The following is a 26,508-nucleotide window of genomic DNA, read 5'->3' as shown; positions in this document are numbered from 1 at the left end:
AAAGATCCCAAGTGATAAGCTGGAACTAGTAAATGTTTGGTATTTTGGCATGATAAATAACTTTAACGATTTATTGATTATCAAAATAGTTGCCGGATGTTTTTCTGTTGATTAACGATTTGATTAACTGACTAATGGAATGGGCATCGTTTGAAATTTTTCAATACTAGCACAGATGTCATGCAATACAAAAATGTAGGGTTCAAGTTTGACAGCATTTAATCAAATCTAAATCCTTTCTAACCCCTTATCAAATCTACGAAATGTTGATCTTTCAACATTTGCAAGCAACTTAAGTTATAGTTAAAACTTAAAGACAACTTGAAGCCAAAACCCCTACAGTTTTTACTGGTAACAAACTGTTAAATTACATGTATCTGACACACTGAAATAACGGCTGTAAACTATTTATTTTACACAGGCAACTTACTGAAGATCCCAATGCATAACTATTAACTACGAGTGCATAAGCTTTATAATATTGATATGATATGAATAAGTTTAACTGGGAGACTCACGATCAGCTAGATCACATCTCTAGAGAAGAGTCACCACTCTGTTGGTCGTGTTGAACTACAAAATCATTGTCCAGTTACAGTCATATAGTGGTGTTCCAGTCACAATGATCTTTGGCTGAGTACAAACACTGGCTTGCAGAGAGCACATTTACCACACGACAGCCAAAAGATTCCTTCAGCCGTTACGGAATTAACGTAACGGCTGACCAAATGTAATAGTCTACAATTGGCAAAAACTCTCAAAAGAAACACAAGATTATGAATCCAACCAGGCACTTGATTTCAGCTTTCAGTGCTTGTCAGTTTCTGCTACATTTCAGCTGGTACCAAAAAAGTACTACGAAAAGTTTGATCCTAGTTTGTGCCTCCTACATATTACCATTGCATTCAAGTCACAGAGCTAAGTCTCCATTGTACGGAGAGATGCATTCGTGACGATCTTTGAAAAACCCAGAATGTCGTTGAACAACTCTTTGCTCATTTAGTGCAACACAAGAAAAACGTACACACATTTTTATGTAGGAAAGTAAGTAATGTAAGTAGCATAAATATAAACAAATACAGCTGATAATAAACCATTTTGATTTTGGAACACATCGAACAAAGCAGCCGAGGAGATATGTCATATCCGGAAACCATCTTTGTTTGGATTAGGAACTAGAGTCGCAACTTTGGAAATATTTGGACGGGAAAAGACGGAAACATTTTTGAAGATTTTGTAAAGACAGCAGTGAGTGCAGTTAATCAAGATATCCAACATGAGAGGCACTCACTGGGACAGACCCAGCCCTACCTCCATGACACAATTCACATGAAGCTGATCCCAGACCACCACAACCATGAAGACTGCATCTCAGCATATTCACATTCATTACAGATGGTTTACTCAGTTTTCTAGTGAGCTGCTTTCCACAAAGTGTGAGTCAGTCCTCAGGTCACATCTCTCTGTGCAGACATTTCGCCTTCTGGCTTCTTCATTGAATTCACTCCTGCAGCTATGGGTAAATGCATCATTCAAGGATGGCATTATGGTTAGAGAGCTAGGTGTGAGAGTTTCTGCAAAATTAGGCTAGGCTACACTGAACTTCCAGAAAAGATTTTTTTCAGACGGAATCTTCTGCATAATAAGGCAGCTGTGACAGTCATTGCTTCATCATTTCTGGAGAAGCCAGGCAGGTACACTGGGGTTCCCCGCTCTGGAGAGCCCTGCTACAGGCGACGCTCCGGACATTTCAGGTAGTTAAATCTACACAAACGCCTTAAACATTTCAAAAAGTCAATGAGCAAAGGAAAAAGCTCCATTGTGTAAACTTCACAGTGGCCTCAACAGCCAAAAGTGCTTTTTCCTTATAGCAACAATGTGTCTGGCATACCAGGAGACATCGTGGATAAACTGTCCCGTCACAGTACACTATAGGTCTGTTATTTGCTAATTAGCTAACAGCCATAAACCCGATGCACATGGAAAGAAAAGGAGAATAAGACGATTTTCGTGTCATTTGACACCCGTGTGTCTCAAAGCAGTGGACTGTAGTCAAACTATCAGCCACTATGACAACAAAAGCAGAGGAGAACGTACCGTGAAGGAGCCGCCGGTGAAGACTGCTGTTCTCTTCAAATGGAATATGTATTTTTATCCTGGTGAAGCCGCTGAGGTTCCCCCTTTTTTCTTGCCAAACCTCCGTCCGGCGGTTGTTCTCCTTGTGCTGTTTTTTTTCCTCGGGTCTGGATGGAAAACGTCGTCCCCGCTGAGGAGAGAAAATGGGCGGGTCTCGAGCGTTTCGACAACCCGCCCGACCAATTGGCTATCGATATGACAACAATCTACTGCTTTGAGCCAATCGGGTTCTGTTCCCAGCACAGAGTCGTGTGCTTATTGGGTGGATAAGTAAATACCTCCCAGTTGAAATTACTACAGCACCGGGAGGAGAGCTAGTGGAATGTGATCGCTCTCGTATCAGTTCACCCACCTACAGCTGCAGAACAAAGCAGCAAAAGGCCTTTTATCCGAAACAGCTAAACACAGTTCATACATTCAAAGCATAAAAATGATTTTTGGCATTTAAAAGCATGTATAAAACAACAGAAATGCCAATTTTCTGTAATGATTATTCATTTTAAAGGAAATTACTAAGCTATAAACTATATTACAAATATCAATACTGAGAATCGAATATTGGATTTGAAAGCATCTTACTGATTTCAAAACTTTGAATTATTTTCAGTGTCTTGATCAATCGATTAGTATCTATTAGTATCTCCTGCGTCTGATTATTATTCTTTATTGTTACTTTTTTTTTTGTCATTTTTCCCTAATAAAGCAGCACGTGCACACTTAGGCAACTGTACGTCTACATTAAAAATAGTAAATCAATTTGAATAGCTGAAATGTGTCTTTTTACAGCAGAGCAGCTCTGCTTAAAGAAAATATAACCTGCGTCCCAGGTTTCCTTTGATGATTTCCCATACTATTTTGAATAGCATACTGTAGTATTTTGGAGCCCATCTCCTTTATCTGGGAAAGTCACACTGGACCAACTGGCTTGATGAGTGCTAAACAAAAAACAACACATTAGCTAAGTCTCCTGAGAATTTATCAACTATCACAAGTTTAACAAATGTGTAAGAAAGCACAGCACTGGCGCCCTCTGGTGGTTGTTTTCCTCAGAATAGGTCAATGGCACGCTGGATGGCCCCGGGGCAAAATGAACCCCTATTAACCCCCCATTTTTCCACCTTTGTGAAATGTAGAGTGTTTCCATGTTGAAATACTTTGTGGTTATTTCAGTTATTTTGGCACAAAACTCAAATAATTAAGGTCTTAATTTAAAGCTAGATTCTGACAACAGAACACTCCTGAAGATAAGGTCATAAGGCAAGGGACACACTCTAAGGCCCATGTCAGTTGATAAAAGTCCTTTGGTGCTGCATATTCCTAAACAAATTAAACAACAGGTCCCTGGAGATCTGGGGCCCCAGGGCAGGTCCCTGCTTTGCCAGGTTTTTAATTCAGCCTTAGTTAACAGTCACCATACTTTAAAAAAAAAAATTACCACACACACACCGCATACAGTGTGCTGGTCCACTGGAGGTGGTCCATCATGATGTAGTTATAGTGCGTGTTGGTGCATGGTTGAATCAACGTGTACAGGGGTCCGGGATCATTGCTGCGTTTGCTTTTCCAACTGCTTAACACAGTCGCTCTTCTTGGTTTGGGCTCGTAAATAAGGTGGTGTTGGTTTTCCATGTTCCATAAAGTTGTACCAGGCTTCCTAGCACTCTGGATGGAGATGCTTTGGAGGTTCAGTCATGGTTGGTGAATCCAGCTCTGAACTCAGTCACTGCTGGTTAGGAGATAGTTTGGATTTTATTCTTGAAAAGCCAAAACGCGCTGAATCAGAAAGGACAGAACCTTGATGCACCCCAGCAGGCATTCCGACTCAGCATTATGTCCTACGTGCCCAGATTTACAACTTAATGTCTATGTTCTAAAACAGTCAGACCGAATGTGACCTGGATTTCTCCCAGCTGTTTTAACAACATTCATATACATCATACCATATACAATGTTTCAGAGCCATGGCTGGATTAGCCTGCTAGGTGGCCCTGTGGCATAACTGAGCCGCTAGGCTCCCATTAAAAATATATACCATTACAGAGTACATTCGCTGTACATGTACAGCTTTTCTGTGCTTGAATTTTACCTGGCCCCAGATTTGCTGTGTTGTAATTTTAGATGAATTTAAATTAAATATGCAACCATCTGAAATAATGAGGATCCTGTCTGAAAACACACAGGATTTTCTCAGTCAGCTTCTTACTATGAGCAACGAAGTGACTCCATGTGTAGCTTAAATTCCCAAATGTCCTTGTAGTTCACGGTTGATGTGACTAGGTCACTCCAAAGTCTGTTAACCTCACTAGTATGCTGTATCAAATTCACATCTGAATCCATATAAACTTCGGCTATTATGCAACAAATGTTGAATAAATATTTACAAACAGTTTGCTCAACTTATCTCCACTAGGCCACTCCAAAGTCTTCATTTTGTTCTTCTTCAGCCATTCAGAGACCCCACAACAACATCCAAAGAACTGCAGGCCTCACTTGCCTCAGTTAAGGTCAGTGTTCATGACGCCACCATAAGAAAGAGACAGCGCAAAAATGGCCTGCAGGGCAGAGCTCCAAGACGAAAACCACTGCTGAGCAAAAAGAATATTAAGACTCGTCTCATTTTTGCCAGAAAAGGAGTGACCTAGTCAAAGTCCTGACCTGAATCCTATTGAGATGCTGTGGCATGACCTTAAAAAGGCAGTTCATGCTCAAAAACCCTCCAATGTGGCTGAATTACAACAATTCTGCAAAGATGAGTGGGCCAAAATTCCTCCACAGTGCTGTAAAAGGCTGCAAGTTGCAAGTTATTGCAACACTTGATTGCAGTTGTTGCTGCTAAGGGTGGCCCAACCAGTTATTAGGTTTAGGGAGAAATCACTTTTTCACACAGGGCCATGTAGGTTTGGATTTTGTTTTCTCTTAATATCAACCTTCATTTAAAAACTGCATTTTGTATTTACTTGTGTTATCTTTGACTAATATTTAAATTAGTTTGATGATCTGAAACATTTAAGTGTGACAAACATGCAAAAAAATAAGAAATCAGGAAGGGGCAAACACTTTTGCACACCACTGTATATCGAAATGATATACTTCACATTAGTACTGACACTTTTATCAGCCATGCCATAGTATTCTTGATTTTTTAAATGTACTGAATTTATTTTTGAATGTGAATTTGAGTGTTTTGTTCTACCTCCCAGATCGGTTACCATTTATTTCAGTATAGTTTGAAAATGAACTTGCTGATAGTTGAAATGTGCTGGAGTTAGATGATCCATCAGAGTGAATATCATGTCTGCTTTTATTTTTCTCAAAGTAATGGGTTTATTGCATGATAATAAAATTGAAACCACAGAATTATTTGTAAATGTGCACCACATTCCATACATATGGTCTGTATATGCAACTTACACAGGCTCGCCACCAGCCAGCAGCTCGGTCCTTTGCTTCTGCGATGAATTGCATTCCCCTCACAGATAGATGAAGTGACTTCTTTAGGCTCTAACTCAAATGGGATGTGTCAGCTTTTTGTTACGATGTGTTATGTATCAGTTACCCAGAAAGCCTGATGAGAAAATGGAGCCAGTGGCTTTGTACTCCATGCCAGAATCGATCAATTGAAAGCCATTGGCAAAAATCTGAATTTAAACTGGTAATAGTTACTTCTTAACTGTACTGTGCAAAAGCAAAACCAATATAGCAGGCCCTCACTACATTAAGGTCAGCCTTTGGCTTTCCAAACGTAAACCAAACTCATACAGGGAGCAACTTCAGGACTTAGTAAAAAAAAAAAAAGAAGAAGAATCCTTCTGGTGCTCAACTTCCACAGACAATGGGACATTTTTAATTTCTCAAACTCTCTAAAAAGTTGTTTCCTTTACTGTTACTTGAAGAAACAAGCCTCATTAGTAGTTCTGTATTAGCCCTTATGATTTTGTTATTGTGTACAGTGTAAGCGAAAAGAGATGACAAGCATAACAGGTAAATGTTTTGGACCACTGCATCATGCATGCATTTACACAGTCTATGATGCAGCCCAGAGAAATCATTGTGTTTTACAATCCGGTATGAGCCACCATTTGGTACACACTGCAAGTGCTAATGCAGCGATCTACCTACCAAACTCTCTGAGACTTGAATTTCCCAGTGTGGGATCAATGAAATGAATATCTAATCCTCTATGGGACCTTCATGCCAAAGTCCTTGTGATAATTTGGTTTTGCTTTCAAAAAATGACTTCCTAATTCTCCGCATACTCTACGCACTGTATTTAAAATGTTCATTTATATTTGGTTCATACCACTTGGATGGAAAAAGAATGAGCAGCATGGGAATTTGTAGTTACCTCACAACGCCACTCACTTCCAACACGGCAGTTTTTAGGGGGCTAACCTGATGACGTGATGTCAACATAAACACCAAGAAGATGATTTGAATTTGATGAAGTCGCTTAGATACTGTAAGGAAGTAGTTTTTGTGGTTGTTGTTGGGATTGGGTCTGAAGTGGCTGTTGTTTTCCTCCCTCTCCGACGTCCCAGAAAAAGACGAGCTCTGTGGTTTTTGCTTTTGGTTTTGACTGTAGGTGCATCAAGCTAGCCAGACTACTACCAGAGTAACGAGGGTGCTACCTTCAAATTAAAAGCGCCAAGTAAATAGTATGTGCAAAAGAGGGTTACAAAAAAGGGACATATGATGGCATGGTGCAGTTTGTGTGGTTGTATATATTTGCTGTAAAATGCATTAATATTGTACCTAATTCCAACTTAATTAGGTGGGATATCTACATCACATACTACAGAATCAAGATCAAGGCCTATCAATAATTGTGGTAATGATTATTATTATTATTATTATTATATAATAGGGGTGAAAGCAATGGCAAAGAGTAAATCTGTGATTTTTAAAAACAGTGGAGAAACAGTTGAAAAATCTCTTGTGTAGCCTGCTTAACAGGAGAACAGACATAATGAGGTAAAAATGGTTGTAATAGCAATGTTTGAGAAGACTGGACAACAAACATATTTGTACAAGCGTTTCACAAATTGTGGGAAAACAATGTTTTAGTAGAAGAATCTGACCTTTGGTCACACTCGACAACGGTTATATTTTGAAAAGATTTAACCGGACGTTTTACTTGTTATCTGACAGTCCGAGCTAGCTTTATAACTGTGTCCTGCTTCCATCCACAGTGAAAACACACAGGTAAACGCTGTAGCTATTTCAGCAACATATTTGCTCTACTGGTATTGTATCGTGCTGATTTGACATAATTTCAACGCAGTATGTGACCTGTCACTATCAGCCTGAGCGTGTAGCTTTTGTATTCACTATCACACATGTGGTACTTGCCGAAGTAAAGTTCACTTCTAGTGTTAGTCAGCAGGGCTAGCCACCAACTAGCTGTTAGCACAGGATTAGCCCTGCTAACAATAGCAAACCAATGTTAGCTTACGGTAGAAATGTGCTTTACACTTCCATGGCTAACTGGTGTTAATTAACCAGCTGTGCTCTTCACTATCCAAGGTAACACCTAGCATGTCTAAGTAGATCCTCTTACACTGTAAATGTTAACGGCAGTATAGTTACAGGGATGGATAACGAAGTGCTTGCTGTGCGTTTTGCTAAATAGCTAACAATACCAGGAACCGCCGTTCTGTCCTGAGTCGATGGAACGTCACACAAGACTCCCTTTACAATTTTGAAAGTTTGCGGTTACCTTGCTAATCTGCAACACGACATTGCTGATACTGCATTTCTTAAGACCCTTGTAAATGTATAATGAAGTGTCTTTCAATTCGGCTGAAGTATTATACTTCAATTGATGCGCACTAATGTATTTTTTCAACTTTGAAGTTGGTTGATGTTAACTTGGCCAACGTTACTTACCAGAGGTACACAGAAAACCCCATCAAGTAGCTAACGTTTAAACACCCTACGCTATGCACTACATGCACGTTCTGTGGGGATATAAGTTATAAGAAAGTTGTTTCGTTTTCTCAAAGATCTTCCTAAAGTTTCCTTCATATTGAGTGAATAACACGTAACATTAAGTTGGCAACGCAGCTAACGTTTTAGCCGCTAGGTTTTGCGTGCTTGCGTGTCTGTCACTTATACAGGAAACTGCTGCGAAGTTAGCTCTGATATTACAAGACCCGTTGAGGATCTTAATCTATCTCTTCAACTCCAAACTGTCCATAATACTCGTGTATATATACAGCGTTCACTACAGTCACTTTCTACCATTCTCAACACCAACACTTGACAGGCTGAGTTAAGTTAACGTTAGTCATTTAAAAGACATTAAACATTGTACCTTTCTGTATACACACCAATTAGCCGACAAGGTAAGCTAGCTAGATTGTCATTAGCTTCCGTAAGTTACCTGTCTTTTGTGTCACTCCACTGTCGTAGCGTTAGCTTGGTATGAAATGTCTAGCGATCTTCAACCTGTTGAAATCCTTTAATGTGCATGTTGGTGCGAGGCTGCGAAACTAGTTAACAGCTAACTAGTTAACCTAGAGGGATGGAAAAGTAAACGTTAGTGTTTGTAGGCCAGAGACGCACAAAGTTGCTCCTGCCTCTTTTGTACACACGTGGTTGGTTTTTGCTGTCCGGTGTTGATTAAGTCTTATTGCATTTCTAAGACAGTAACGTTAATTCAGTAAGCATCTAAGGTTAGATACACAGTCCGATACAGAATGACAGATACATTTGTAATTCATATAAAACCCTCCAATTTGAAGCTGATTCAATACGATTTGATTCAGCTGCAATTAGGAATTTACAGAGGCCCCTAAAAGTCATGGTGAGAATTTCTTTGAGGACTACTTTTGCATTCCCCCGCAATACTTTTCTTCTTCCATTCCTTCTGAGCCATCTGTCTATTTGGGGATTCTCAAGTTAATGCATTAATCTCAAGTTAATGCATTAAGCGTTGTTTATGGACACCTCACCTTATATGATGTCCACTGCAAAGAAGAAGTTATCAGATAAAACATTATCAGCCTTCTGGGTCGCAGCTGTATGAATAATGAACATCAGTTATTGCTCCACGCTTACAGCACCAGGCCTCCTACCTAACCCTGTTCCAGCACTGAAGGCTACTTTAAGCCGTTGTGTGTGAAGATCAGAGGAGCCTGTGCAGAAACCTGCGTTGGTGCTGCAGGCGGTTCAGAGCGGTCCACTCTCTGTGACAGAACCACAGACTGTTGGCAGCATTTCAGTCGCCTTCTCGTTCCATGCTTCTCTTGACTCATACAAATGCAGCACATTAGCTTTTTGAAGTAGATTCAGCTGCACATCTGTAATTCCACCTCTGGAGAAAGTTCAACGTAAAATTCAATGAGCGGTGTGCTCGGAGCAGCTGAGAGGAAATAGATATGACTCTGAAGGAATGGAAGAAGAAAAGTAACGCAAAACATTGTGAGGGAATACAAAAGTAGTCCTCAAAAAAATTTAACTAAAATAAATCAATTATTTCCTCAAGTGTCATTTCAAATACTGAATCAGAAATACCCAAGAAAATACATGGGCAGGGATGCATAGTCCATAGGAGTCTCTTACTCTTGCTTCGGTTTTCCAATACGTATCAGGATAATCTTAACACCCTAAGCACGATACTCTTATGTACTCTCGTAATTGGACTTACTATTCCATAATTTGTATTTATCAAGGCATATTTTTGATTTACAAAGTCCTAATCTTATATTACTGACTCCTGACCAGACTGAATCCAGCTGGTATTGCAAAATTTGAGCCCCAAACCTGATCTGACATCTGAAGCTACATTTTTGCCCTATTTTATCCATTACTGACGGTAGCTTGCCAGGCTAATGCAACACTGTCTCTCGCTCTTTCCACCGGGCGTTGCAGGTCTACTTGGAACACACAAACGGAGAGGATTGGCGTAGTCAGGGAGAGAGAGAAACTTCTACATAAATTTGATTTGACAATAACCGAACCTGAAGCTGACTAAGCCAGATGGGATAAAATGATTGTGGTGATAACTTTCCAGAATTGTAAAATCCTGTCTTATAGGCCGCTGTGCGGTGTTTTGGTGTCTGATAAGCCTTATGGATGTTTTATTCAAACTGAATTTCTGCATTATAAGTCATCGCCTCACTAGTACCTGAAGTAGCACATCCACACCTTACACTATATGCAGTCTGTGATTCAAATACAAGTATTTGGTCATGCAACAATCTCATTTATATTTTCAATAACAGTTCTGTTTTAATATGAATTTCTAGCTTGTGATCAGGACTAATGGAGACAACGGAAGTTTGTGAGATTGATGTGGCTACCAGAAGAATAGTGGGAGGCAGTGATTCGCCACCCGACCTGGACAGCCCGTGTCAGGTAAACACTATCAACAGGGCTTTCTGTGTGTGGTGTTTTGTGGATGTTCTTTTATTTGTTTATTCGTTTCGTTTATTTTATTAATGTTACTGTCAAGTGTCCCCTTTTTAATGTTCAGTAAGTTGCAAGTGGCAATGTATAAGCTGCTACTGTTTCTCTAAAAGTAGCTAACTATTCATTGTTTTGTAGTAATGCCAAAACAATACTTTTCTATGAAAAAAAGGAAGCCTTAAATGAATGTCTGAACACGAGGATGTAAGACTTTTGCCTATATGAAATTGTCTAAAACTGGCAAAATGTTTGTTGACATCAGGAACTGACCAGAAAATGTAAACAAGACTACATTAAACAAGAATCTGACCAGACTCTGTGCTACATTTTTGTCAGTACCAAAAAAGTATTGAGGTTCGATACCCAGCCCTAGGGTAGCATATACAGTGGTGTGCAAAAGTGTTTGCCCCCTTCCTGATTTCTTATTTTTTTGCTTGTTTGTCACACTTAAATGTTTCAGATCATCAAAAGCGAAAAAATAAGAAATCAGTCACACCACTGTAGGTGACAAAAGTCATCTGTTTGAAACCTCAGACCAGTTGGAAAATTGAGGGTGGGGAAAATAGAGTAAAGGTGTGTAGTGAGTAACATTTCCCTCCAGCAGCAGCCACATTAAGTCCCATTAAGCAAGGCATTGAACCCCCAGCTTCTTGAGTGGAGCTGCTCAGTAAAAACGGCCTGGTTGAAAGAGCTGTTCAATGAGATGTTATAGCTGCTTTGTAGTCATTTGGATGTGTGTATGTGTTATCAGGAGGAGGTTGCAGAGTTTGGTTTGGGGTTGTGCTGCGCTGAGGAGGAAAGGGGGGAAACTCCAGGCAGAGAGGACAGTCCCAGCGACCTGGGGGAGGCAGAGCTCGACCCTGGAGGAGACCCCAAGACTGGAGAGGACAAGGGTTTTGGTAGGAACGCTACAATGTATCTTACAAGCACTTAGAGACATGCTCCTCATTACATAAATGTGATGGTAATTTTACATGACGGTCTCATGTCTTCATTAGTGCTCAACGTCAATCTTACTGGAAGCCCTAATGTTAAAGGGCAAATATGTAAGATCTGGCCAGAATTTTAGCAAGAAGCATTAAAAAAAATTAACTAACATTATCAACAGAATGTGGAAAAGTAACAGTTATGACATCATGTCAAAGACATCTATGTATTGTGTTGCAGAGATATCTACTGAATTTAGCATGCTAAGCAGCTAGCCCTGGACTCGTTCCGGCGATATTCCAATAGTACAGCTCAGGTAGTTCCAGCTGGGAGATGTGTGCTAGGGGCGAGTTCGCTACTTTACACAAGCTCTCTTAGCTTTTTTTAGTCTAATAAACAAAATAAACTCACAAAATGTCAAGAATGTAAGGATAGTTCCTTACACCTATTTTCCTTATCAAACAGAATAAAACAACAATACACCTTCTGAATTCACATTTCTCTCTTTCACTGAACTACTACATCGTAAAACACACTTCATTCATACTCCGACAGAAACAAAATAAAACTCAACAAAATCATCTTGGTTAGCCTTTAAACTGTGCGAACAATCACTAACTCTGGTTTGGTCCTTTTAATCCACCGCGTTAGATGTGAAAAATATATTCGGGGTCTACAGGCTGGTGCTGCCTCTCTGCCTGACATCCCTCTCGCTCCTCTCAGCTTGACGACTCTCCTGAACGCGCGGTGTCTTCGTCGCGCAGGGTTTGACAGTTAACATTATAACTAAACCTTTTGGTCGGACAAGTGAAATGCTTTATCATATGTTGTACTATCATTCAAGTGAAACAAATGGGGAACGACCGTGTTGGCTTTTCAGACCTTTTCTCCAATGTGCCTAAATCACGTGTTGCTGCTGTAATGTTTATAGCCTGCAAGTTTATTTATTTATGTATTTGGACAGTCAACTTGTAATTATGCTCAATCTGTTTTCGCTAACTTGTCCTTAGTCCAGTCCAGTCCAGAAATAGCTTAATGGCAAGCCCTGAACATGCATTGCAGTTACTATCTAGTCAAACTGTAGTTTCTAAGATTACACAGCAATTTATTTGGAAGATATTTGTGTATGATTTATTAGCTCAAGGCCAGGTAGACATATTAATCAACTAATTGTTTCAGCACTAGTGTGATTTTAATGGTAATGAATTAGTTTAAAGAGAGAAAACACTTTGACTAAAAGTTGACTAAAATGTAATGACTTTTCGGCGACTAAAATGTGACAAACTCTAAAGCATTTTCATCTAAAGACTAAATCTAAAATAGCTGCTTAAATTAACACTGATGCAGAGCGCTAAAAACTTTCCATTCACAAAAACCAACTACAGGCTTGGCCCACAACACAGAGTGAACATTGATGTCACTATTATAGTGTGCCACTATGGAGGACTGGAACTGCCAAAATCAAAAATAAATAAATGACTCAATAAATAAGTTAATATGCCATTAAATGCACCAAAAATAATAGTAAAATTAATGAAGGCATTAAGTAAGTTATAAAATGTGACACAAATTGATATTTCTGTTTTAATTTGCTTCTGTATTTATTTGTATTTGTATTAATTCCCCTATTTATTTACTTACCCATTATTTATTTTATTTATTAATTTGATCATTTAAAAAAATAAAAAACATTTTTTATTCATTTATTAATGTATGTATTATTTTCTTCGGAGCCCCCTAAAGGTCACGTTGAGAATTTTTTTTGAGGACTACTGCACAACGCAACAGTATATCAGCTCATTGAATTTTACTTTGAGCTGGGCATTAAGTATGCTGATATATTGTTAGTACTCAATAGGCAGGCATGGTTATGTAATTAGTGAAAGTAAAATTAAACAAATTCTTAGATCAGGAGTTCTCTCTAGAAGAAAGCAGTACGGGAATCTGCAGGATGCTGTCGGTTTAATTCGTGAACAGTTACTGTATCTGGACTGTAGCCCAGAGGGGGTTCACTGAGGAAGAGGAGACGTCTCCAGAGGTGGAATTACAGATGTGCAGTTGAATCTACTTCAAAAAGCTAATGTGCTGCATTTGTATGAGTCAAAATAAGCATCGAACAAGAAAGCGACTGAAATGCTGCAAACAGTCTTTGGTTCTGTCACAGAAAGAGCAGACAGCACTGAACCACTTGCAGAGATATGCCAGGAATGCATATCAACGCAAGTTACTGCACAGCGTCCTCTGTTCTTTGCATACAACAACTTAAAGTAACCTTCAATGCTGAAATAGGTTTTGGTAGGATGCCTGTTGCTGTAAGTGTGGAGCAATATGTGTATCATGTGATCAACTTTTCACGTATTCTTCTGGCCACTGAGGAACATCTGGCTCACAACTATCATACTGAGGAGATTTACAGCTGGCTCTGACCAGGACTCTAATCTGGATCATATTTTATGAGGAAATATTTTCTGGTCTTCCCTCTGATGTCCTCCCGCTGCTCTGCCTCAACTCTTGGTAATTTATGGAGTTTACTGATGAACAGATAGCTTCTCTTGTTGCTAAAGTAGATAACCATTAACTGCTGCTAACTGTAACGTTAGCTGCGCTCAACTAGTTAGCTGTGCAGCTACGGTCTGATTGAACGGCGGTCCAAAGCACCTGTACTACAGGAGTAAACACTGACACTCCCCTGGTGCTCCCGGGTCCAAGCTCCCAGTCCGGGCAGTCAGCTAATGGAAAAGCTAGCAGCACAACTAAAGTAGCTAACCTCAAACAACAAGTAGTTAAAGCCATCTGTCCATCAGCAAACTCCGTAAATCACCGAAAGGTTAAGCAGAGCAGCTGGAGGACATCAGAGGGAAGTCCAGAAAATATTCCTCCATAAAATATGATTGATTTGATTTCACCAAATTCAATGAATAAAGTTATAAAAGTTGTGTACTATTGTACAAAAATAATTAAAAACATGTATTTTTCCAGAGCTGGTGATGGAAGTAGCGATCTCTGTTGAGAGTTGCACATACTGATCGGGCAGTTGCAAGTAGGGATGGGTACAGAAACCCGGTATTAAACAGGCCCCGGGGCTCATAAATCATTAAAGACCGTAGTATTATCACGCTCATGCCCCCTGCTGTCTGTGTCGGGCTGAGCTCCTCCACACACGGAGCGCAGCGGTTAGCAGGTCAGACAGGCCGCGGTGGAGATTACTCGAGTTGACGACAACTACATTCGTTACTGTAAGTGCTCCGCGAGTAAAAAGCAATACTCCTGTTCAACAAGCATAAACATGTGAACATGTAGAAAGTGATATTTTAGTCTGCTCTGTCTGCAGTCTCTCATGTTTTACACAAGCACAGCAAGCTAGCTCGGCTAATAGCGAATTGTTACAAACAAGCTAAAACAAAGCGGTCTGTATGTAATCTAACTGTTTATCTTAGTTTGCCTAAAATCTGAAGAACAAAAAAAATGAAGACTTTGGAGTGGCCTAGTCAAAGTGACCTGAATCCTATTGAGATACTGTGGCATTACCTTAAAAAGGCAGTTCATGCCTGAAAACCCTCCAATGTTGAGTGGCCAAAATTCCTCCACAGCGCTGTAAAAGACTCATTGCAAGTTATCGCAAACGCTTGATTGCAGTTGTTGCTGATTAGGGTGGCCCAACCAGTTATTAGGTTTAGGGGACAATCGTAGAAAAGGTTTCAGTCGTAGTCATCTGGACACTGTTTTCAGAATCAAGACATTTCGGCTCCCATCCGGAAGTCATTGTCAATAGTGAAAATGTTTTGAGAACTCAGAAATTTAAGCTACTCTGTGTTGCTTAGGCCCTACCCTCAGGGCCTAAGAGTCTTCCTGAGTGTCTGCTGTTTACCCTGCCTAGTTTCATCTGAAACTGACCTTCTTTTGTTTCTATGATGGCCCAGTAATCAGGCCTATTGTTTTCTGGCTGCACCTCCCTCATCACTGTTAAGTACCTGATTAGCATATGATTGGCTTGACCATGGTGTTAATACACTGTGGTAAACGGTTGGCAAGTTGAATCTCAGACCACCATTTCGGTTTAAAGAGGAGTTTTCTTTTTTCACAAAAATGGCTTCTTTGACTCCTCTTTCAAACCACCTCTTCTCTCTACTTAGAATCTTCACCTCACTGTCTTCAAATGTGTGGTTTGTAGCTTTTAGATGCAAATGCACGGCGCTCTGCAATCCCGAGTTAGCGTGTCGTCTGTGCTGATAAAGTCTTTTGTGAAGTGGTTGTTTAGTCTCACCTATGTACCGTTCTTTGCCGTTTTCCTCACTGCACTGAATTGAATAATACATTACATATTGTACACGGTGTCTGTAGAAAGGCATGTCCAGAATGCTCAGCTTGTGGTTATCCTACTTGGGCTCTCAACAAAGTTAAAAGAGCCAAAAAACAGGACAAAAGGGAAACAGAACCAAGAAGGAACGGTGTCTCAATCCCTTATGTATCTAGACTGAAAAACTACAAAAGATCTTTAGACAGCACGATGTTCCTGTTTTCTTTAAACCAGGCAACACTTTAAGACAGAAACTTGTTCATCCTAAGGACAAGATGCCCACACAAAAACAGAGCATTGTAGTTTATTCAATTCAATGCAGTGAGGAAAACGGCAAAGAACGGTACATAGGTGAGACTAAACAGCCACTTCACAAAAGATCTGTGGCCCACAACCACAGATCCAGTCTCTGCAGATGTCGAGTTAGTAACATGCAGTAATGGGATAAAAATGCATACAGATGGAGAGGGAGAGAAGGAGAGAGGAAAGAGGTGCATCATGGGAAGTCTCCTGGCAGTCTAGGCCTATAGCAGCATAACTAAGGGATGGTTCAGGGCTCACCCAAGCCAACTATAAGCTAACTATAACTTTGTCAAAGAGGAAAGTCTTAAGCCTACTCTTAAATGTGGAGATGGTGTCTGCCTCCCAAACCCAAACTGAGCCCTGATTCCACAGGAGAGGAGCTTGATAACTGAAGGCTCTGGCTCCCATTCTACTTTTGGAGACTCTAGGAACCACAAGTAACCTTGCATCCTGGGATCGCAGTGTTCTAGTCGGGTAATAAGGTATTATGAGTTTTTTAAGATACGATGATGCCTGACCATTAAGAGCTTTGTAGGTGAGGAGAAGGATTTTAAATTCTATTCTGGACTTTACAAGGAGCCAGTGCAGAGAAGCTCCTTAAGGCATGCTTGAAGTTTAGCTAACTGGTTTGTTTCATCTGGCTTGATCGATAGATATAATTGGTTATCATCCGCATAAGAATCTCTTCTCCACATGTCTGCCCTCGTATGTACTTGGACCATCCCAGAAAAGATTATTATGGCCAAAAATATGTATGTCCTCAACTGAGATGGGAGACAATTTGTACTGCATCCCTGATGCTTTTCTTCTTTCTGCTTTTTCATTTGTGTGTTTGATGATTGTGTGAATCATGGTTGCAGTGCCACTGATGCCAGACAGACCTGGGGCCTCATCCCCGTCGTCATCTTCTTGGCTATGAAATCGGAGACAGTGAGAATCATTCCACTGACTAAAAAACAGATTTTTGTTATAAAATTTGTCCAATTCACAATAATATGTTTATCCAAAATCTTGAGCAAATATGTAAAAATAGTTTTATATGATGGAATTACACAGCAGAAATAATGAAAACACAGTCCCTTAGGCAAATTACACAACCAGTTGACTAGCTGTTTACATGATGAACCACTGTAGATGCTTGGGGATATTTCTGTGCGTGCCACGCCAGGTTGTACAGGTTTTCAGGCAACGCGATAATAGTAACAATCACTTACATGACATAAAAAGTAAACTATCAGATTTGATGAAAAACATGCCGATAAAACACAAGTTCTACAGAAAACAAAACTTCAAACAGCATGCATGCACCACCATGCTTGTCCCTTTTATATCGAAACAGCTGAGCGATTGTTGTGGCTGTCGCCATTTTGCATACCTCCCCACACTCCCAATAATAATAATAATAATAATAATAATAGTTTATTTTCTCCCTCCTTATGTAGATGTTTTATTTTTTTACTATACAATGTTACTGTAGTGAGCTTGTGATTATTTGGCCAAAGATTTCTCTACCTACTTTTTATATGGCTTAAACTAAGGTGATTGCCCCCCTACTGCACCAAGCTTTATGCAAATTAATGCGTGATGATGCCATCAACATGCAAATGAACGCATAATGTCATCTGTCGGCTTTTAGCGACCTTTTGGAGCTACTGCTAGCTACTTTCATTGGAAAAGAGTTGGCGACACTGGTTGTGAGCCGACTGTCCCTCTGTGGCCAGAAGCCACCGGTGTGTCGACCTATGCACTCTGATGTCGATCAACTAATAGGGGAAAATTTTACCCAATGACACCCAGCCCCCCTCATGTGCATAATGAAGCAGAAATGTAAAAAGAAAAGACAAAAATAAATAAATTTGGGGAAAAATGCAAAGGGAAAATAATACATACATAAATACATAAAAAAATTAATGAATGAATTAAATGGAAAATTAAATGGGAAAGTAAATAGAGGAATTAATACAGATGTAAATAAATACAGAAGCAAATTAAAACAGAAATATATATTTGTGTCAGATAAATTATTTAATGCCTACATGAATCTTTATATTTTTGGTGCAATTAATGGCATATTAATTTATTTATTGAGTCATTTAAATTCTTTACTTATTTTTTTATTTTGGCAGTTCCTCTATAACCATCAACATCCAAGTTAGCCAGAAATGTTGGTTTCTGGTTCAAACAATACTCCTAGTTTGACGTTAGTTTGAAGGAAATGTAAAGTGTATCACTTTCTGTCAGAATGAAAATTAGTTTAGATAATGTCCAACCCACATCAGGTGTGGAATAGCTTAAAGATGGGGTATGCGATTCTAATCCAATACACGTCTTTTTGTTAAATTCAGCAAATATCTCCTCATGGTCCACTAGCTGCCCGTTCAGTGTGTGCACTGAAAAAAACAGTTTTTACACAGCCCAGGCTCTGTAAATGGGAAGTACAAAGTGGCTCGGACGCACAACACGGTTCCAGCCATTCCAGCCATGATTTGTGTGTCAGGTACCGTTAAATGACTTGCCCACGGACATTCAGCTTACTTTCTAGTTTGCCAAGATATGCTGTTGGTGCAATGTTAGCTATAGCAGCAGGAGAGTTGTGTGTATCGCTGTCTGGAGCTGCTGTGCTGGCTCTGGGAAACGTCTCGTCCTCTCTGTTGTCCTACAGCTGCTGTTAGCTTTGCAGCAGCAGCTGTAGGGACAGTTTGCTAACCCACAACCTAGCTAATGTTAGTTATTATTTGCTGTGTCGTTGTTTGCTCTGTGTCATGGTATTGGATTTCTTCAGAATCGCATACCCCATCTAAATGTGCTAGCAGAGTGTTAAATCAGTACTATCATTTAGCAATTCAGAATAACAAAATCGTAATTTTTAATGTGTGTGTGTGTGTGTATATATATATATATATATATATATATATATTAATTTTTTTTTTTCAGAAAACAGTACAAAAAACAAACATATTTAAAGAAAATAATGAATTACACTGCTGCATCACTAGCACAACATGTCTTAGCACCAACACTCAATGAGAGATTTTTCTCCATATAAAATATATCAGTAAGCTCAGTTAACCAGGTCTTAAACTGAGGCACAGCATCTGACTTTCAGAGCCTCAAAATGACTTTCTTTGCGATTACCATTCCATAAATAATAGTGCTTTGCACAGAGATACTTTGGTTTAGTAGGGAAAGAGAAAACCCAGATAGTTGAATGTAATGTCTACCAGTGCTGTACAGTGAAAGCATCCCTGAACATTCAGTTTTTGTCATTTTGTTTATGTTCCAGGGAAGGAGGTTGTTCTTTTGATGCAGGCCCTGAACTCCCTAGCCACTCCTGAGGAGAAACTGGCTGCTTTGTGCAAGAAATATGCAGACCTGGTAAGCTGAATATGTGAAAATCTTCATTTGAACAGCCAGACTTGGGTTCTGAGGCCTCAAACATTGACTGACCAACCAGCAGCTGAAAACGACAGACAGATAGCTCACTCACTGCTGATTGGTTAGGCCCACAAAACAGGAAACGGCTAACATGAACACAATGTCAGACTGAATAATACGTGAAAACAAAATGGCAGTTCAGTCAGATTATGATTATGATTTGATTATCTGGCTAGGATAAAAGTGTATTTAACGTACATTTTCCTTTTTTTTGAACGGTAAATGGCTGCTTTGATCTAAAGCGCTCTACAAGGTTTTTTGGGTATATTTTATAGGTACTGTACATGAACTAAGACTGCAACTAACTATGGTCTAGATCTACGGTCTAGACCTGCTCTATAGGAAAAGTGCAATGAGATATATAAATAAACTGAATTGAACTGAATGATTATCTTTGTCTGTCCTGAGGTCAGGGCAAGAATGAACAAAAAGAACAAATGGAAAGTCATATATGTCTGTCTTTAACAAACAAACTTTTATTTATCCACGAAAGGTACCACGTTGAACCATAATGTGATCTTTTTTATGTTGACTGTGTGTGTTGTGTGTTCAGTTGGAGGAGAGCCGCTGCATGCAGAAGCGACTAAAAGCCCTGCAGAAGAAGCAGTCTCAGATTGTAAAGGAGAAGATCCACCTGCAGGGGGAGCACAGCAAGGCCATCCTGGCCCGCAGCAAGCTGGAGAGCCTCTGTAGGGAGCTGCAGAGACACAACAAGACACTGAAGGTACACCTCTGCATACTGCAGCTGGATTCATCAGTGTTATTTCCATCTTCTGTCTTCTGACAGTAACCAGCAGCTCCTGCACTGTCAGAAGGCAAACACCCACAAAATAAGTATCAGAACATAAATTCATGACCAGTACAGTTTTTTAAGTGTCAGGAAGGCTGTCTTTATCTAGCACGCATCCAAATAGTAGTTTACTTCTATCATGATAGATGAACCACTGGAGTGATGTGGTGTTTGCTTCAAAAACACGGACGCTCCTTTAATTCTTGTCACTGTCAACTTTTTCATTTGGTTCTTCTTGGATGAATTTGCCTCCTTCTGATACTGAAGGACCTTTTTGTTGAAGTTGACAATAGCGCAGTCCAAGGTGCAGTGCAGATTCCCTCTCCTCTCTTACACTCCTGTCACCTGACAGGAGGAAAACGCCCAGCGGTCCAGGGAGTACGAGGAGCAGCGGAAGGAGGCCATGCTGCACTTCCAGATGACCTTGAGTGATATCGAGGTGCAGATGGAACAGCATAGCTCCCACAACACCAAGCTGAGGCAGGAGAACATGGAGCTGGCCGAGAAGCTCAAAAAGCTCATCGAGCAGTACGAGCTCCGAGAGGAGGTAAGTTGAGTTAACAGTAGCCTGTGCTGTCGTGGCTAGTACTGGCTAAATACAAACCTATGGAACACTTTTTAGAAACACGAAGTGTAGTTTTGGTATTGGGTACGGGTACAAAACCTGGGTAGTTGTGTCACTGCTGCTACAGAAAAAATATGAACCAAACATTTCCCAGCAGATTCAAACGATGCTCAGTTGAGTAGGTGCGTTTAAAGCTGCAGATAGCTACTGAAAGCAGTGACGTCGTGTGAGCCCCTTTATAGCCTCCACTGCAAACAGAATGGAAAAGATGCTTTACACGTGGGCCATTTTAGTAAATCAGAGGACAAGGACAAATTGCAGTACTGGCAAAGAGTAGCAATAAGCACTAATATTCTTAAACATTAGGGCTGGTGTGTGTGTCCGTTTGAGTGGCTAAAAAGGCATGTTAAGCTGCTGTTTTACTGTTAAAACACTGGAAGGGTCGACGTAGTCACTGAAGTTAGTAACAAAGCTCAAACTCTATGGTTTTGTTTAAGATGCCAGTTTAAAACATTGCAAGGGAAGATAACAGAGCTTCAGATGAAAGGTTTATCAGTTATGATCCCAGTCGCTCACAGCAGGGCACAACACGGCGTCCAGCCTAATGGCAATCTGATGTGTCCCTCTGGCAGCACATAGACAAGGTGTTCAAGCACAAGGAGCTGCAGCAGCAGCTGATGGACGCCAAGCTGCAAAGAATCACCGAGATGATGAAAGAAGTCGAGGAGAAGCAGCAGAGAGAGAGAGACTTTGTGAGTACACAAAGAGCCTGTTCTGGTTCTCATTGCACCATCAAATAGCAGTAGTAAATAGCAGTAGTTGAGCAGAAATAAAATCTTAGGCATTAAACCGTGTTCAGGATCACGTTGGTACTGAAAGTGTCCGCTGTACCTGTGAGACCTGTAGAACTGACTGTACTGTGATGCTTCAGCTGCTGAAGGACGCCACAGAGTCCAGACGTAAGTGTGAGCTGATGAAGGAGCAAGAAACACAGCTCAAACAACAGGTAAGCGCACACACACACACACACACACAGTTCTTTGGTGGATCACAAACACGTTTTTAGGGAATGCAGACAAAAACACTGTAGTTCCTTAGTGGGAATACACTGTAGAAGCTTTGTGTTGACCTTTTGTGTGCATCGACCCAGCCAAAGGTGTGACTTCTCACTGCTCTTCTCTTAGCTCTCCCTGTACATGGACAAGTTTGAGGAGTTTCAGAGCACTCTGGCTAAAAGCAACGAGGTCTTCACCACTTTCAGACAAGAGATGGAGAAGGTGAGGGCAGGAAACAGCTCGTGACTGACGGACTTCCTGTTGGATAGTTTCATCTGTTTGAGTCTCACTGGTTTCCCTGCTCGCTGTTAACTGTCTGGATTTACCTCCAGATGACCAAGAAGATCAAGAAGCTGGAGAGGGAAACGACCCAGTGGAGGACCAAGTGGGAGAGTAACAACCAGGCCCTGCTGCAGATGGCCGAGGAGGTGACTTCTATGACCTACACTCTTCTCTTTGCTTTTGGTTACGTTGGTAGAATAAGAAAGATTATAGATATCATCTTTGTGTGTTAAGTGCAGAGCCGGAGTCTGGACATGGTTAGCCTAGCTTAGCATATAGACTGGAAGCAGGTTCCCTCTGCTACCTCTAAAGCTCATTAATTAACATCTCTTTTGTTTAATCGTACACACACAAATGTAAAATGAAGCAAATAAGCATATTTCCCAAAATATTAAACAATTCCTTTAATACAAAAAATGTTAGTCATATTTACACATTTATTTTCGGTTCTCATGTTTTTTTTTGTAATCTGGATTTAATTTGATTTTTTTTTTTTTTTTTTTAAATCAATGTCACAAAGGTCTTTCTTCATAGCACAAAGTGTACTTCCTGCTACAGAACTTCAACAGATGCCATGATGGGTTATTTAAGAGGGAGCGCCTACATGACATCACCCCTCTGAAGCTCAGCACAGTTTCATTTACAACCTTTTATCAAAGTTTGTTGGTCAGGTACTGGCTCTGCTAGTACATGTAGGGAAATTCCTGACCTCCACTTCCTTTAATTGTGCCATAACATACATATAAAAGACAATAGCATAAAGAATTGATACATAATAACCTAATAACAGAGTTCAAATGTATGTGACGTTACAGGGAACAAGATAGTGTGTTCTAGCTCTCGTGTATTTCTGATATTACTCTTTCTAATAAACCTTGCATTGGGTTAATCACTCAGTTCACTGAAGCCAAAGTGGCGATGAGGTCTTAATGTATGGAAAGGGTCTTAAAAAGGTCTTAAAAGGATTCCTGCATATACCTTGATTTTAAGATGCTGTTTACACAGTAAGGCTTGAGTAATAATGCTTCAATACTATAATAATATAGACTGTGCTGCATAACGAGTGCTTTTACTTTTGATGCTTTGATTAGTACATTTTGCTAATTCTGCTATAACTACTGTAATGGCGTGTTTTTACGTTGTGCTATTGCTACTTTAGCCACTGAATTAAAGGATCTGAAGACTCGTTCCAAGATGCAGAAGCTTGCTGTCATAGCAAAATGCTTCGTGGCTTCGTGGCAGACTTTCATTTTTAGCCACACTAGCGGTGTGGCTCTAGTGACGGCGGTGTCCATCAGTCGGTCCAACATATTGGTCCAGACTGAAGTATCTAGACAACTGTGACATTCCAGATCCCCAGAGTTAATCCTCTACTGACTTTTCTTCTAGCTCCACCATGAGGTTGACGTTTTTGGTTTTGAGTGAAATATCTTGAAGTTTTAAAGGGATTGTCATGAAATTTGCTTCAGACATCAATGTTCCCCTCAGGATGAACTGTAATAACTTTGGTGATCCTCTGACTTTTCATCTAGCGCCACCATCAGGTCGACATTTCAGTTTGCTCAATACTTACAAAATACCTGCAGCTCTGCTTTGTGCTAATTAGTAAATGTTAGCATGCTAACATGCTACACATTATCTGTTAAAGAGTAACTTAACACTCTTAACGCAGTGAAAAGCTTGTTTTTGCTGACCTCCAGTGGTTTGACTGCTCACCTTACTGCAGCGATGTAGGAGTGTCAGTACACTGCGATGTTGCAGCCAGTGCAACACTGCTTTTCAGCCTGGTGTTAAGTTACTCTTTAAACATCTAATGTTAACATTTAGCTCAAAAGCTGTTGCTCACAGAGCTGTTGGCTTTGCTGTAGACTCTTACGGTCAGAAAGCGGATGCGCAGATATGAACGCTGGGCCGAGTGTGCAGTCTGTCCTTAACTGGCCCGAGCAGCGACTGTACCTACAGTCCAGACCTCAGCTGTAAGCTAGCTAGCAACGGATGCACCGATCACGTGTGTTTGTGTTCAGCGGAGACTCGGCTCATTTCCTCGTCTCTGTACGTTTATTAAGCAGATTCATAAAGTCCTGAGATAAATGCAAATGTTTTGCTCAATTTGAACATTTTTCACCTTGCACAGTTTGCACCACCCCAAGCAAATTTGTGTCAAATCGCGTCTCCATTGACATTGTATGCAATTGCACCACCTCTGAAGTTTGCTTTGCGTTCTGTCTGAACAGTTCCTGCTGTTGATTCCTCTGACGCTGATTCTGAGGAGGATTTTGTTGCTGTTAAACACAGTAACACTGTCAGTCCTGATGTTAATGAATCTGTCTCTGTTATACTGTCTGTCAACGTTCCCTTTTTGTCCAGAAAAGGGAATTCAGTTCTGTTCGGTTTCCTTTGATTTCCTTTATGCTAACAAAACCATGAAACAATTTGACGAGATAAGCTTCACTCAAGGTCCACTTACTGGCTTTTTCCATGGTTTTCAGTCTGTCACGGTCAGTCTCAACATTGAGAGATGTGATTGAAAGCTCTGACAAATGTTGTCTTAATGTCCATTTACTACTTCTTTCAAACTATTTCCAAGGTGAAAAATGAACTTTGACGCTCATGAAACATTGCGTTGTGTTGTAGAAAACTCTGCGTGACGGACACTTCAAGGCCCTGCAGGGGAAGCTGGAGCTGCTGGAGAGGCTGTGCAGAGCCCTGCAGAAGGAGAGGAACGACCTCAACAACCGTCTCAGCCACCTCCAGGAGCAGGGAGACAACGGGACCATAGCACCTGCTGAAGCCCAGCCACGGGAGCCCTCGGATGGGGAGGAGGAGGGGCAGGAGGAGGGGGATGGGGAGGAGGAGGAGGAGGAGAGCTTGGCACGGTGCGACGGGCTGGAGACAGAGGGCATCCACCAAGCTCCCAGACCACCTGAAATGGACCCCACACCGGCTGCTACTGACAAAACCACTACTGCTACGACGACAACCAGCCAGCCTGCAGAAACTCCAACCACACAGCAAGACTGACCGAGCCTACACGGCCTGTGTGTGTAGGTGAGAAGGGTGTGATAGGGCTCCACACACCTCCAGCCTAGTTCTATAACTAGCCAGAAAAAAGTATCTTATAATGGAGATAGAGATTTCTTTTTTTAAATTCTGACTTGCCTCTCCAGGTCTCTACATTGAAACTGAACCCATATCTTTTTTGTGCGATAGTTTTAAGAATAAAATGATTGTATCAAGGATTGTATTCTAAAACTTTGCCCACGTTTACATTGGTTGTAATAATTGGCTTTGTGGCGAGCACTTGGTACTCCCTGTTTTCTACCATAACTGTATTTTCATATGGAATTTCCATGCAGTCAAATTGAAGCTGTTCAAAGTCAAATTGACCTTTAATTTCTCTCTTCACATGGTCTCTCCCTGTAGTGTCATATGTCTCATTGGAAATTCTAGTTTGATTAAATTCAGAAGTGGTTATATCACATGCATATTGTCATAGGTCACTTTATACTTTTTACTCACTTTTCATGAATGTGGCCTTACAGTCAGAAATGGGACGTAGTGTAGAACAAATGCAAAGTCAGAGTTGGGCTTATTTGACATCTGCATTGGCCACAGGGTATTAAACTTATCCACGTTATGATATGTGATCAAAAAATTTCGTTTTTACTTTCTCGATTAGAGCAGAAATGAATCTGCATGATGTTGTGAAATATGTGGTGCTGGTTTGAAGCTTGGTAATGTAGTGACTAATGTTACTTGTGGGACAGTTCGTTAGCTACTGTAGCTGTCGAGCTAACCCACAACATGCTAATTAGCTGGGAACACGCTAACGTTAGCCAGTCACAATGGCCCACCAAGCTGGCCAGTTTGCTAAATGCCAGCTAGCTAGCAGGGCTGTCACTTTTTTATCTGGAAAAAAAAAATGTAATATTTGATCTGTAATCTGTTTTGAATAAAAAATTCTCAAGTGCATTAGCACAGACGTTCCTAAAATGCTCTGTCACTCTGACACACGCATGCTCTGTCAGTAAACTAACGTTAGGCTATTGTTCGCTTTGCTAATGCAAATTAGAGAGAACTAGCAAGCCGTGCTGAAAAGATAATCATGACACCAAACCATCTGAGAAGCAACGTGTGTGGAAGCATTTTGGATAAAAGTGAGACTGAATTTGTCAAATGAACCACATTAATTCTGCAACGTAGTTTGGATTAGTCTATGTGGGTTTGACTGAAATTAATTTAACAAATGATGTGATTAATTTGAATTTGCTTGAATTTGATTTTTGGAAATAGCGACAGCCCTACTCGC

General features: G+C 40.5%; 2 protein-coding genes across 7 annotated transcripts in view; one reads left to right on the top strand and one right to left on the bottom strand.

The window, feature by feature from the left end:
* ccdc102a (coiled-coil domain containing 102A) overlaps positions 1-8,942 on the bottom strand; it is a 127,618-nt gene extending 118,676 nt beyond the window's left edge. For 2 of the 3 annotated variants that reach the window (XM_044204979.1, XM_044204970.1), the window contains exon 1: positions 2,098-2,266. The gene's annotated coding sequence lies outside the window, so the exon portion shown is untranslated. Of the gene's footprint in view, positions 1-2,097; positions 2,267-8,518 lie in introns of those variants that run through there. The other variant, XM_044204988.1, reaches the window with a different exon arrangement.
* Positions 7,196-25,680, top strand: LOC122880156 (gamma-taxilin-like). Of its 4 annotated transcripts, none has more exons than XM_044205000.1 (11): positions 7,196-7,338; positions 10,386-10,494; positions 11,297-11,444; positions 19,356-19,447; positions 20,061-20,231; positions 20,650-20,844; positions 21,495-21,614; positions 21,794-21,868; positions 22,047-22,139; positions 22,250-22,345; positions 24,834-25,680. In XM_044205000.1, the coding sequence occupies exons 2-11, from the start codon at positions 10,402-10,404 to the stop codon at positions 25,218-25,220; spliced, it is 1,470 nt and encodes a 489-aa protein (XP_044060935.1). In that variant the 5' UTR covers positions 7,196-7,338; positions 10,386-10,401; the 3' UTR covers positions 25,221-25,680. The 4 variants fall into 4 exon arrangements, with proteins under 4 accessions (XP_044060935.1, XP_044060945.1, XP_044060949.1 ...); XM_044205010.1 differs by lacking the exon at positions 7,196-7,338 and adding an exon at positions 7,392-7,659; XM_044205014.1 differs by lacking the exon at positions 7,196-7,338 and adding an exon at positions 8,432-8,480.
* Positions 25,681-26,508: the final 828 nt, after the last annotated feature.

Source organism: Siniperca chuatsi, linkage group LG1 (assembly GCF_020085105.1).
Source record: "Siniperca chuatsi isolate FFG_IHB_CAS linkage group LG1, ASM2008510v1, whole genome shotgun sequence".
In the NCBI taxonomy this organism is placed as follows: domain Eukaryota; kingdom Metazoa; phylum Chordata; class Actinopteri; order Centrarchiformes; family Sinipercidae; genus Siniperca; species Siniperca chuatsi.
Note: the sequence above shows the minus strand (reverse complement) of the source record. Positions and strands in the feature narration are given on the sequence as shown.